Here is a 13,902-nt window from a genome sequence, read left to right as displayed (position 1 = left end):
ACTAAAGGACTATAGGTGACAAAACAAGAAGTTTACAAGATTCTGTATCGTTTGAGTAGTACTCAAAATTTTCGTAGATTTTCATCAACTTCAACATAGGAATATTGCTCATAATTTTAAGTCCAACGAGGAGATGGCGGTCGTGGAAAGAGGATTCGGTTTCGGAGATCCACTAAATGACGATTTCTTTCTTTCGCGATGAAGAAGAGCATTTCTTTTAATATATTTCAATGTAATTTCAACGTATTACGCTATTTTTTTTCATGATTTTCTTTGTATTCATTGTCTTTTTTTTTCCATTGTAATTCAATGTATCTCGTTGTATTCCATGTATTTTATTGTATTCTCTGTCTTTTTTTCCATTGTATTTCAATGTATTCCGCTGTATTCTATGTATTTCATCGTATTCACTATCTCGCTATATGCCATGAATGTATTCATAAGTTTTTTTAATTAATATAATTTATGTATTCAGATGTATTATATAATTTCTCTGAAGATTGCTATGTTTTTGGGGTATTTTTTGGTTGAGAATCTTTTTTATACAAATTTTGTGTGTTATAATTGAGTTTGCTGAGTTATATTAGGAGTCTATTATGTTAATTGATTCACTTTCCGTTTTTAAAATAGTGTAATCCCCTATTTCACGCCGTGAATACAGCCGAATACAGTCGAATACAATAATCTGTCCAGCCGTAATCCCATGTTTCACTCCATGAATACAGTCGAATACACTCGAATACAACAACTGATTAGCTGGACTTCCCTGATTCACGCCTATTTTTGCTATTGTATTCATGAATACAATAGCTTAAATACATCAAATACATCTTATAACCACATAAGAGGTATCTATAATCCGTAATATAGCAAATGGTATCTATAGATGGCTAATTACTACGAAAAGATAGTGCTTTATGAAAATTTCCCTTTATATTATCGTTTGTCATATACTTAGCTCAACCTAAATATAAAAAATAAAAAAATAAAAAGAATAAATCAATTGAGAAAGAAATCAGTTAATCAATCAATTAATTATATCTATATCACAAATTCACAATCAAGGGAGAGTCAGCAATATAAATCCTGTGTCTATTCCATTTTATTTAGGTTAAAATCAAAATGATTAAATGTATATACTCGCATGCATATGCGCACATTACAGAGTTTATGGCAGATATTAAAACTGGCATTTCTATCAATGAACTTTAAATTCCTTTTTTCTAGATTGTTTACTAGCCAAAGCCGTAAAATGTCACAAAAAATGCAAGTCGATATGAAATTGGTTGGTAGGAATCGACTTTGTTTTCATTTCTCTATATAATAATAATGTCAACGAGAGAATCACAAATTCCATTATGCAAAGATAGTCTATTATGAATACCAGAGAAATATACTCACCAAGTCCCAGCATTCAACCAAATAAATATAGCAATATAAAACAAGGACTTATGATTTTATACTTGAAGGCTACAATTTAGATTATAAAGACAGATATTCAAAGTCTGCATCTTCTTTTTGCAAATTACATATATATTTTTTTTTTTAAAACTAAAGGCTAAAAACTTATTGAAAATAAAGGAGATATTTAGTGTGCAAAAATTAGAAATGGAAAATGATGTTGGAGTCGATCCAAGTTGTCAATTGTCACTGAAGGTTTCACCGGCTTTGTTCTATCTCTTCTCCTTCACCCAACCAAAAGAAAGACAAAAATGTTGGAGTAGCTCTCTTTACACATTTACAATGGGTTGTTGGAGGTACTAGTCCCCAAACTCACACGGTCCCACAGTAATAGCATTTACACTTGATGACCTCAATTATTAGAGAGGGTTTCACTTAGGTGTTGTAAAGCAAAGGAGGATAGGACGTGCAGTTTACTAGCACAGCATATCATGCACAACATCATAACCTTCACTTGGCAGGTTTTAACTCAAGACACTTGAGATTTTTTCCATTTCTACAAACAAGATCATAACGATTCAATAGAAGACGGACAAGGGGGAGAGGGGGGTGATTGAAAAAACTATAGTCGTTTCATTATATCAATCAGAAATCAAGTCTTCCGTAAATGAAGAAATATATTATAATTACATGCTTACAAAAATACAATATTGAAGCTGAAGCAACTGCTTTAGGGATGGATTCCTACCCCAGAACCCAAAGAAAAATGAAAGAATGTAAGCTTCTCACTGAAACTTAATAGCACATAGAAATACTACACACTAGAAGCTATTTAATGTAGATACTTTTCTTCTAAGAGGATTTTGCTTGATGCACTCCCTCGATGCAAAATTGTGAGCAATCACTTTTCAGGAACTTGTTCATGTACACTATGCATTTCAAAAATTAGGTGTTGCCTCAATACCCTGGAGTGAACACAATAACTCAACTATAACTCTATCCGCAAGCGCCGCATTTCAGCTAGGAAAGTCGGACTTGAAGTCAGAGTTCGACGTGCAAGAGACCTTATGTCATCTCGAGAGCAATCGCGTGAGATACGATATAGCTCCCAAAGGGCTCCCCCACTGATCATGTCTTTTGCATTGACCTCTGAGGACAGGAAGAGACAGGTGAAACGTAAAGTTTAAGTATAGTAGTGATGAGAAATGCAATGCATGTATCCCAAACTCATCGGTAGGATAGGACTGCTTACCATGTTGTGCCAAATGGCAGAGAGCCAGTTCAACATGACGCCTTATCATTGAGGCTTCATTATTGGAATTTTGAACAATCCATGGAAGTGCACCATCTTCTAACAGTGAAGAACGTCCAGCTTTCTGGCCTGTCGTAGCAGACCAACCTTAAGAAACATGGTAATTTGATTAACAAGATTGACATGTGCAGCACTTACCTTGAGCTGAAGATCTGGATTCGCACTTTGCAAAATTGGCAATTCCCCGTGCAACTTGCGACAAAACATCTCGATGTCCACATCTCACCATCCCTAATAGTGCCTTGATACCACCTTCAGACCTCAGTCTTGTCTGTAGTTTATCTGGAATACAAATATATACCACGATCAAGGGCTGGACTAATTGATGGAAAAAGAAGGATTACATGACCACAAAGTAAAACTTGGATGGAATCCTTCAAGGAAGTCACGGGACCATACTGAAGCTAAATTCACTGAATACAAGAACGAATTGCAGCTTGATAGAGCCACTTAAATCGATAGGGCCTCATTGGTTTCATGAATACAGAGAAAATGGTAGTAAACATGAAAGAAAACTCTAACTAAAATGACCATGTTTCACTATCTATCCATCACTACTGCTGCAAAGTGCCATACCAAAAATGATGCTCTCTCTTCAGAATCTGAATGAATGAATGCTTCTTGATTCAACATGCAAAAAAGATTTTGCTGGACCGCAACTACAACAAAAATTGATGGAGCTATTCCAACCATGATCTGAAAGGCTGAGTGGGGACGGGGAGAGGGGTAGGCCTACAGAAAAGTGAATAAGCATACCGTTACCACACAGATTAGCAATGGCTCCGGCAACCATGCGTAATGTTTGAGGATCCTCAGCGTCAGCAGCTGTCACCGCTAACAGAGCAATCCCACCTTGAGTCATTATAAGTTCCTGGTTTGCTTCTGAAAAGACAAACTAATCCTCAGGACATAGTAGTTTTACCAGACAAAGGGCCTCGACAAGGACATAAAGTACCCTCTGCAGGAGAAATAAAGAGGAAAAGAAAATGAGAGCTATAGATTGAGGATCACCACTCATTGCAAGATTTGCAATTGCACCAGCTGCTATTCTGCGAATAGTTTCATCCTCTGAACTACCAAGAAGCATCAGTAATGAAGTAAGACCACCAGCTTCTACGATCTTTTCCTGATTCGCTTCTGCAGGTATATTGAAGGCAGGATTAAAAATGTATCAGACGATGAACTATGACAAAGAGCAGTATACCACACATAGAGCCCTATACTTTTTATCCTTGATTCCATCTAAGAGGCGAAGGTTGTGAACAATAAGAGTCACTTTTAAGTGACCTACTGAAGCCACCAAGGACAAAATGTTTAACTTGAAGGATAACACTCAACAACCAAGAAGTTGGATTAATTTACTGAATTGGTACAAAGAAACAAAAAATGAGCGATACACCTCTTTTTCCAATAAGTCAAGTAATGTGGGCAAGGGAGAAAATATGCCGTCGCTAGACTTTGCTTTCTGCGCTTGGGAAGATTGGGTGGAAAAATAGATTACCTTCAGCTGCTAGATTAGCTACCACTTTCACCGCATGAATCCGCACGGTAACATCTTCAGACTCCAGCAGCGACAAAATCTTATGTAATCCAACTGTAATGCCCATGAGGGAGAAATGAGAAAATTGTGTTCAGTTGCTTTGCACATTAATAGACATACTCTGAAGAATATATTGGAACCTTGCTCGTGAAGATTGGTGATTGAGGATCTCTCTCCATTAGACGCATCTTTGCAATGCAGATTTTTAAGAGGAGACAAAGAATCTAGCCCAGGAAGTGCAGTGCCATTTCTGCTTCGACCCAGATAGCTTGTTGTCTACAACAGGCAATTAAAGTGAAAGTGAAACTGATTGGAAGAACTACAAGGAAAAGAGAGGAAAGAAAAAAGGAGAGACGCAAAAGGTGACATAAGCGTATCCATCAAATCACAAATTCTACAAACCATAGAACTTGTAGTGCGGCAAACAGAACAAGATATCAGCAGTAAGTAGAATAGATAGCAAAGACCTAATCAAGCTTATAGGCAAGTTAAAGACTTTACTTGACCAGCTTCCATAGTTAGCTGTGAAAATTGACGTAAGACAAGCACTTCTTCTTCCAGTCTCTTCTTCTGACGAATCTCTTCTTCCAGCACGCTTTGGAGGTTTAGAATATCAGAATTTCCACCTGCTGACTACAGTGCATATTGATCAGTCATATTCATCAGCTCAATCCTAAATTACATTCCAGACCATTCAAGCAGTTCTGTTTAAAAAAAGATTATCAATGAAGAGCATACCCCTGGGTTTGTAAACCTGTCCAGTTGATCCTTGAGTATGTTGATTTCCTCTTCTGCCGCCTTTCTTGTTAGCATTTCATGCTGAAGCAACATCTTAAGTTCAGAGATTTCCTCATTACCAGAGCCCATCTGGCCCTGCACAAGAAGCAATTTAATCATCGGAAACAAAATAAAGAATCAAGCAGCAGTATGTTGCTCTTTCCTCTGAAGTAAAGCCCAATTTATGCCTTGAATCAATACATGCTCACACAGAGACTTATAGAGGGCTACTGACGCCTAGGTTCTATTATAATTTCAGACGGTCTTCATGATTTTGTTGATCCACAATAATCTTGAGGACTCATTAGAAACACGAAAAGGAGATTTCCAACAACAACAACAACGACAAAGCCTCAATCCAAGCTAGTTAGAGTTAGCAATATGAACCCTCACTATCCAATCACTCTCACTTAGACCAGTCTCACTCCATATTCAATAAATGAGGTTCTCTAATCCTAGAAGTTCTCTACAGTTTCTACTGCTATATACCTCAATATTTACCCAGTCGACTACCCAGGTGTGTGTGTGTGTGTGTGTGTGTGTGTGGTGGAAGTAACTCTAGATCCACAACTGTCACATGGGAAACAAAAAGCAGATAAGATGCTATGTGTTTCAACAATAGAACTAAATGGTACGTGTTCCTACTATAAAATTCCCTTGTTGAGAAACAGACTTTTTGTGAAGTCCAGCCTAAATAATTGAATTGTATCAACTATAAACAAAAGAAATTTTGATACGGTAATTGTATCAACTATAGAATTAGATGCTACATTTGAATTAAAGTATTTCCTTTTCCAGAAACCGACTCTTTGAGAAGTATAACTTGATACTTATACAACAGACATTAATGATAGCCATCATCAACAACACAACAAAAATAAAATTAATAATGATGATGATAAATAACAGGAAAAAGCAGAGTAACAAAAATCAGATGACCTCTGTGATATATGTTCCATCAGTTCTTACATTGTTTGTGTGCTTTTGTTGATTAAGGCTCCACTTCTCCTCCAACTTCTTGATTGATTCCATATATTCCATCTGACATTTTATTTTCTCCTCCTGCAAGTAAAGCAGAATTGTTATTCCAGAATAGTTGAATCATAATTCGAGAGGTACAATCTCGAATCCTAGTCAGATTCCATCAACATACAACTCAAATCTTATTCAATTAGTGTTATGACGTACTAACTTTTTTGTGGACAAGTATTATGAGAGTAATACTTCAGTCGACCAATGAATTCATCTTCATTTATTTGTCTTTGTCGTCTCTCGTCTTATTAGTTTAACTAATCGACTTTATAAAGACAGCTCCGTATATGTGAGTTTTGCATAGCGTAGCCGGTCCCAAGTCCAAATAAAGGAGGAGGGATACGGTAGCCAAGCTACCAACATAAAAGTAATTAAATAATGATTATATAGCTTAACCCAACTAGTTTGGGATTGAGGGGTAGTCGATTGATATAGACTTTCTAAAGTCAAAAGACAAACTAAATGAGATAAATTAAAGAGTGCAAAATATTTTGACCCGAGCAAAACTAACAGCAAAGCCCTGACCGATTTACATGCATCAAAAGAGAGTATTTCCTTCTTTTAAAATAAGCAATTGGTAACAAAACAAGGCACATATAATCAAAACTATGACAGTAAAGTGGTGCACTGCACCAACATGTGGTTCTTGATTTAAACCAACTCCCAATCTAATTAGTAATTACAGCAAAAAACTCGCAACTTCACGAGAACAAAGAAAGACAAACTACCTTCAGGGCTTCAGCATAGTTCCTTTCGGCCTCTGAGACATGCTTATGTGCTTCTAATCTAATTCGTTCAACCTCAGCCTCAAAAGCTTTCTGTATTCTTTCATTTTCAGCAATAAGTTTGTCTACTTGCACCTCGAGCCTTTTTGACAAACTTTTGTAATCGAATTCTTCCTTAATCTTCAACATGTTTTCCACCTTCATAGCCTGCACGAAAGGATAAAACTATCTTGGCACACGTATGCAGTAGTACAACCTATCCACACAAATCATTCCGAATGGAGAACTCACTCTCTGTCCAAACAAAATGGTACTTGATGTTTCTGCTCTATGCCTAGGTGATGGCCCAATGGTGATAACTAATGAGGTTCTTGATGTTCCTGGAAAATCACAGGAAGTAAACCAACATGATTGAACTTTAAGTAAACCAACATGATTGAACTTCTTTAACAACTAAGATAGTGACTCCTAGCTCTTATTTTTGGGGTGAATAAGTAAGAAAGAATATCGCCCCATAGCTCTTGAAACAGTTAAAGAGCATATCTTAATAAAAATGTTGGCATCCTTGGGTAAGAAAAGGCCAAACCAGAATGTACACAATTCTAGACACTGGTATAGCCCATTTGTAAAGGCAGTACACTCAGTTATATCAGTTGATATAAAGATACCTCTAAACATTACCAAGTATATGTACAGACACAAGAAACAGAAAATATAGCCCACCTCCAAATGAATCTTTAAGCAACCGCGTAAGCTTCGAATCTCGGACAGGTACATGAGCACTATTTTCTGCCAAGGCATTTATGCACTTCCCTAGGGCACTTAGTGAAAGATTGATGGACTTTGCTTCCTCCAACATGTGCCCTTCGCTTCCTACAGGACATAAGGAAAGGACATGTAGTCAGTTTACAAATCAAAAGACCAAATTACATGCAATAACCAGAAGACTTGCCACATCTACATACCTCCGGCAATAAAAACCTCTATTTTTATTTTTGTTTAGGTTAATAAATTATTCCTCCCTTTCCATTTTTCCCTTCTAATATTTTTATGTTATGCAAAAGTGCATATTTCTTCTGTTCTATTACAACCATATTTCACTCCAATTTTTCTTCTCTTAAACCATATATCCTGCAGAATGGCCGCTGACACACCTTGCGATACCAATAATTAGATCAAGACTTTATCTCGATGTTGCTCTAACAAACAATGAGTACAGGATCTTCTTGCAGTCATGTTTTTCTCTTAATCTTTCACAAAAAAGCAGATGAGCCAATGTGAATCTTTACACCCACACGACAAAGAATATAAAATTAAAGATTAAAAGAAATAAAGCATACAGTAAAAGCACATAGATAGAAATATTCTTAAATTAGAGAAGAGATTACTCAGAAAAATCTCAAACCAGTAACTAAGATTTACTACTCAATTTGGGAAGCCCACTGTTGAGTATACCTGACTTGTTTACACGCTCAGAACCAGCAAGATCTACAAGAACTAGTTTGCCTTTTCTCAACATAGGTGGCTTATAATTGGTTGCTAAGTGAGAGGAGTTATCTGTTTCAGCAGAAAAATCAGCTTCTCTTCCAGGAACTGACCTCTTAATATGTACCTACAACAAAATAACAACACAAATTCCAAATGAAACATGTTTATACTGATATACTTAATACAGATTTGTAGTTACAAAACCTCTATCTTTAGAGAACCCTAATAATTATTGAACAGTGCAACAAAATGGGCCCGAATAGACTGAAACAGACAGAAGACTTATACCACCGACAAAGCTACTGTTGATTAATATTGATAAATAATGCAATTAATTGGACAGATGAAATATATAATTCCTGATTTACCAAGAGAATAGCATGACTTCGGGAAGATTCAGTATTCAGCTTTGTGTTAGCAGCATATCTATGAGCTTCCCCAACCCGAAGCAGTTCAACAAAACTTTGCTGGTCCCGGACCTCCACTATGGTTGCCCCTGGTAAAGACACATCACCAGTTTTTTGGTCTTCAACTATGGGGATGTTGTCATTAGCAGGATTTAGGAGGTCCTGAATTGTTTCCATATAAAGCTGCATGCAAACCAGGATATTCAGATAAAACTTGACACATCTTTTCGTGCAAATTGATTGTGGTCATGAGCAGTAGCCAGCAAGCAAGCAAAAGATGCCCAAGAACAATGTAGTTGCTGATAGATTTAAGAAAAATATTCCAACCTGTAAGTACGAGACTGAAACTGAATCGGTCTCCAAGCAGATATTTGCAAATATGTCTTCCATTGAACGAACCATGATACCGCGAGCAGAGGCATCTTCATCACCTAATCGTCCAAGGGTATAAGTCTTCCCTGTGCCGGTCTGACCATATGCCATCACTGTTCCATTGTAACCGTCCAAGACACTCTAGTAAAATGGGCAAAAAGAGAAGAAAGAGTGTTCATAAAACATTATCACAGAAAGATAGCATACGAATATGGTAAATTTTACATTCTCGAGGCGTCCTTACATACTTTGTCCAACCGTTTGTAAGTAATTAATCATGTTAATTATAACAACGAATACATCAACACCTGCTCTGACTATTTCTGACTTGTATGAACTTTCACATCTCTCATAATAGATTTATGTAACATGACACGTACTGTTACCACAATCAACATCGTCGTCATAAAATCATATATTTTGTTGCACTTAATGTGAAGAAATGGTCTACAACGTTGAAGAATAGCTGCACGAACAATAAGTTATTGAGTTAAGTCCACCTATACCTAATTTCAGGATCGAAACATAGTTTGTCAAAGATGGATACTGAAGGAGCCAAAAATTGTCTTCTAATCTGGGTCCCCACTAGCTATCACCTAGTTAATGGGATATGAATTATTCCCTCAGACCTCCATTATTTAAGAACTTTTTTTTGTCAAAATTACAATTTATCATCCACAAATATCACCCCTGGAAAAAAGATTTATGTTGGGGATGGGCTAGTTATTTCATATTTGGCATCAGTAGTTTCTTCCCTACGCATAGTCAGCCCCAAATTGGTCAAGGTAACAAATATAATACTAAAGAAAGCGACCAACCTCCCTTATCAAAAAAGAAAGCAACCAACCTCCCTTATCAAAAAAGAAAGCAACAAACCTCAACAACAGGTTTTGCAACAACTTCATAGACACGCTTTTGGGATGCAAACTCGGTGAACACCTCATCAAACTCGTATGTATCTGAATCCCAATTGTTTTTCCTAAGTTTCAACCTTTTGAGCTGGCAGGGAAAAAGAATAAATTTGCATCATACTCAAGCTACTCACAAAAAAAAGCTTCTCGGGAAAATGAAAAGGGGGACAACCTCCGGTTGTATCTCAACGCAATCAGCAAAATCTGCATCTGCTGCCAATTCCTCGGCATTTCGAGGACGTAATCTGATAGCAACTCGAACTCTTCCGGACACTATTCAGACAAATCAAAACAAATATTTCATATTCACATATATTGAAGCAAGAGAAAACAGAAGGATCTGAGTTGTGCAGCTTAAGCCAGCAGAAAGGATGACCATAACATAAAATACTCTTAACAACAAGAGAAATCACTAAAAATCACCATATCTGCCATATAGTTCTTGATGTGATATCTTTCCAATAAATAATCCATATCTGTACACTTGTTTATTATGTAAGTATGTCTGACTGACTTCAACTTTCAACCAAAACAAATCTTATTTTCTTAGTCTTTTTATTCTGGGAGATTAATTTATTAAAGGAACATTTCAAGCAGTATGCAACCATACACAATCAAGCATAGAAAGACCAATGCTTTTATCTGTGCTAGTTAAACAGATTGAATAAATAAGACTGAAGGGAATAATAAATTATGTTCCCTTTACACCAGTTCCTATATTCCAAATAATAAGACCTCACCCTTCTGAAATTTATGAACCTGTTCCTTAAAATTTACTTTATCGGAAAAAGAAATGAACTTGTTCCTTAAATGGTAGATCATGTTTCCAATTGATCTAATTCCAAATTATTTACAACCCTCTTAAGATGAGCAATCATTCCCCCCCCCCCCCCCCCGACCCCACCCCACAACCCCACCCCAAAATGTCTATTCATTGGTTAACATCATTCTATTCATAAAATAAGACAAGTTTCACCACAGTTTTGATTATGCTTCATCAATTATGCCTATCAACTATAACTTGTATCTTTGAATACATTTACTAAAGAAAGTTATTGATGCTCTAATAAAGGGGGAAAAACTAGAAAATTTTAAGAAATGATTGGTGTTGCGGGAGGTTCCCAACCCATCCCCCATTTCCCGTGTCAACGGTCACACATAGTTCAACACAGTTACGTTTGTTCAAATTCTTAGCATCAAAGCCATAATCATTGGAGTTTCTAATTTAACCCCTAGTACGAGCTAATCTACCACACAGTACATTCCTATGCATATCTAGTGAAAGTACATCCATAAACCTCAGCAAACATAGACAATGATTAGGTGCATGGGAAAGTTGAAAGACTTGAAGTACCTGTTTATCTAATTGGCAGAATTTGGAAAGAAAAAAAAACAAAAGGAGTTGCTTGTTTAACTTTCAAATTAACCAACTACAAATAGAAGTAGCAACCTAGCATATAAATCAAGTCCCGTTGTCAACTAACAAAACCAGTCAATTAGACCACATCGTCCAATACCATTGAAAGCGAAAAGGCACAATTTCTAACACAACTCTGAAAATCCAATAAGAAAAATTAACTCGATCCTCAACCAGATTGAAACTAAATTGATGGAAACTCGTTCATAAATCAGATAATCTTCTCCTAGCATCAAAGCGATAATTACTGGAGATTTTTATTTAACCCCTAAATACGAGCTAATCTACCACACTTTTATATTCCTATGCATATATAATCAAACGACATACATAAATATGTGCCAACTTACACATTGATTAGGTGCACGTAAAAGTTTTAAGGCTTGAAGCACCAATATACCTAATTGGCAATATATAAAAAACAAAACAAAACAAAATGTCACTTCCGAAATTCACAACTACAAAAAAAAAATACCAATGCAGCATTTAAATCAAGCTTCAGTATCAGTTATCAACTAGCAAAATGTATACTAACTTCAAATCGTGCAATTAACACTAACCTAAACCACTAAAAAGCACAATATCTAACACACACAAACAGACACACAGAGCAGAATCAATCAGTGAATTCGACGACTTTAAAAAACAATTGGCGAAATAAACTCGATCCACAACCAGAAAGCAACTAGTACATTGATTGAACTTCTAGAAAATTCGGAACTCACAGGCGTCAATAGTACTACTGCGGCGGCCGTTGGAAGAAGCCGAGGTCGGAAGCTTCGATTTGAAGGAAGACGAAGTACGGAGATTCGGCGCCTTGTGAGTACCGTTTCTGTAACCACCACCTGACGCCATCACTGTTCACTCTCTGTCGAAATGGAGGTGTTTGTTTGTAGAGAGAGAAAAACAGCGAGGAGGAACTACTTTTTTTTTTTTTTACTCTTTTTGGGTTCAAAATGAAGAGTAGTAATTTATAGAGAGAGAAATATGGTGTGGGGTCCAGTTGCGGTGAATAGTTAAGCAGAGAGTGAAGGGACAGAGACTTGTCGGGAGCAGTAGGTTACTGAGTTGAGAAGAGAATATGGTGTTAGATTTTGAGATGGAAGTACGAAAATGCCATTGATTTACTAAAATGATACTCTAGACTCGAGATTTAAGATATTTATCTATTTTATAAACTATTGGAGTGACTATTAGATTAATATTAATCTATTTTATTTTACTTGTCCACTATACTAAAAATACACTTTCATTCCTAACTAATTGGATAAGTAGCTGGCAACATATGATAATAAAATTTAATATTTGTAAACGATGGGAAATTTTCAAAAATATGAATGTCGTAGTGAAATGGTGAACTTTTTGAAAAGTTTCTATAATAGTTTATAAATTTTAATTGATAAATATAATTATTTTATCAAAAATTAATTGCAAGTATGAAGACTACTATTACTTATTCGGTCAAAATTGAAAGTGTAATTCAAAAAATAAGATCAAATCGTTCAACTTTTTATTTTAATAGGAATATTGATTTTCCAAAAAAAAATATATGATACATATCAAAAATCACAAAAGAGTGCTATAAATCATAAGTAACATTTTTAATACAAAATATATTAATACAAAAAAAAAACATACTTAAAAAGAATATTATTTAACTCTATAAACAGTAAAGCATCAATATAATAGAACATAAAGAATACTCGTATGATTTTGTGAGCTAGATTATTAATTTAGTGTAGTTTTAGATTGTTTTATCTTTATATAATTTTTGAATTATATACATTTCTATTCTGAAATTTAAAACAATCCATGTTGTCTGAATTTGTTCCAAACATAAACATGTAGATAGCCATATTCTGAATTTTATCGATAAGAAAACATTTAATTCAGCAGTGTTTCCTTTAAAAGACCGCCCTCGTGGGTGTGACTTTGAATTGCGCCGACCGGTCGAGCATGCGGAAATTACCAGATTGGGCTTCTGCGGAATAACTGCCTTAAAAGTAGTGCCCAGGATATCTAGGCGTGAAAGTCAAGTGGGTTCGATCGTGTACTTTGTGCGGGCCATCGTGTCGAGCCCACGACTTTATATTCTCAGAAAAGTGCTGTCTGATTAGATTTGGTACGGACCTTAAATAGGCCCAGATTAAGAAAAGCCCAGTATTCCAGGCCTGTGAAAAGACAATGGGCTTGAGTGGAGCTTTTGCAAGGGAAATTACGCTGGATGAATATTTTTTGAAACCATCATTTATAATTATATTTTGGGAAATTACCAGCTATGTCCATTTATAGGTAGCTCATTACAAAAATTGGCCAATTGATAAAATATTACTAATATTAGCCAAATTAGCCAATTAGCTATTTGTAGCAAAAAAATATCAGCTTTGGTTTGAGTAGGTGTTATTAGAATAGATTGGGCACAACTTAAGGAGCTTGAATCTCAGTTTTGGGATGATTTGGTGAAGTTTTGAGGTGGTTTGAATTGAAAAGTCGGTAAAAACTGAACATGAAAAAAATGAT

The 13,902-nt window shown here is 35.9% G+C and overlaps 1 protein-coding gene across 1 annotated transcript; it reads right to left on the bottom strand.

Annotated features, from left to right (window-relative positions):
* Positions 1-2,014: 2,014 nt before the first annotated feature.
* Positions 2,015-12,347, bottom strand: LOC109207740 (kinesin-like protein KIN-UB). The gene is made up of 19 exons (XM_019370723.1): positions 12,108-12,347; positions 10,138-10,238; positions 9,931-10,053; positions 9,010-9,195; positions 8,644-8,865; positions 8,243-8,399; positions 7,511-7,660; positions 7,079-7,167; positions 6,791-6,994; positions 6,000-6,092; positions 4,992-5,126; positions 4,755-4,886; positions 4,394-4,529; positions 4,215-4,307; positions 3,725-3,850; positions 3,470-3,595; positions 2,852-2,995; positions 2,654-2,782; positions 2,015-2,550 (listed from the first exon to the last, which is right to left on the bottom strand). Exons 1-19 carry the CDS (start codon positions 12,235-12,237, stop codon positions 2,390-2,392), a joined length of 2,637 nt encoding a protein of 878 aa, XP_019226268.1. The 5' UTR covers positions 12,238-12,347; the 3' UTR covers positions 2,015-2,389.
* Between the last annotated feature and the right edge of the window lie 1,555 nt (positions 12,348-13,902).

The sequence above is a fragment of the Nicotiana attenuata genome, unplaced genomic scaffold, assembly GCF_001879085.1.
Source record: "Nicotiana attenuata strain UT unplaced genomic scaffold, NIATTr2, whole genome shotgun sequence".
Taxonomy (NCBI): domain Eukaryota; kingdom Viridiplantae; phylum Streptophyta; class Magnoliopsida; order Solanales; family Solanaceae; genus Nicotiana; species Nicotiana attenuata.
The sequence above is the reverse complement of the archived record's forward strand: the minus strand, read 5'-3'. Positions and strand labels throughout refer to the sequence as shown.

What these genes read in the sequence shown, in the direction of transcription:
- LOC109207740 (XM_019370723.1), bottom strand. Translation starts at nt 12,237, where the DNA reads ATGGCGTCAGGTGGTGGTTACAGAAACGGTACTCACAAGGCGCCGAAT. An exon ending in GAAGTCATGCTATTCTCTTG is followed by an intron (nt 8,400 to 8,643) that starts GTAAATCAGGAA and finishes ATTTTGTTGTAG; the next exon opens with GTACATATTAAGAGGTCAGT. An exon ending in TAACTATGGAAGCTGGTCAA is followed by an intron (nt 4,530 to 4,754) that starts GTAAAGTCTTTA and finishes TGCCTGTTGTAG; the next exon opens with ACAACAAGCTATCTGGGTCG.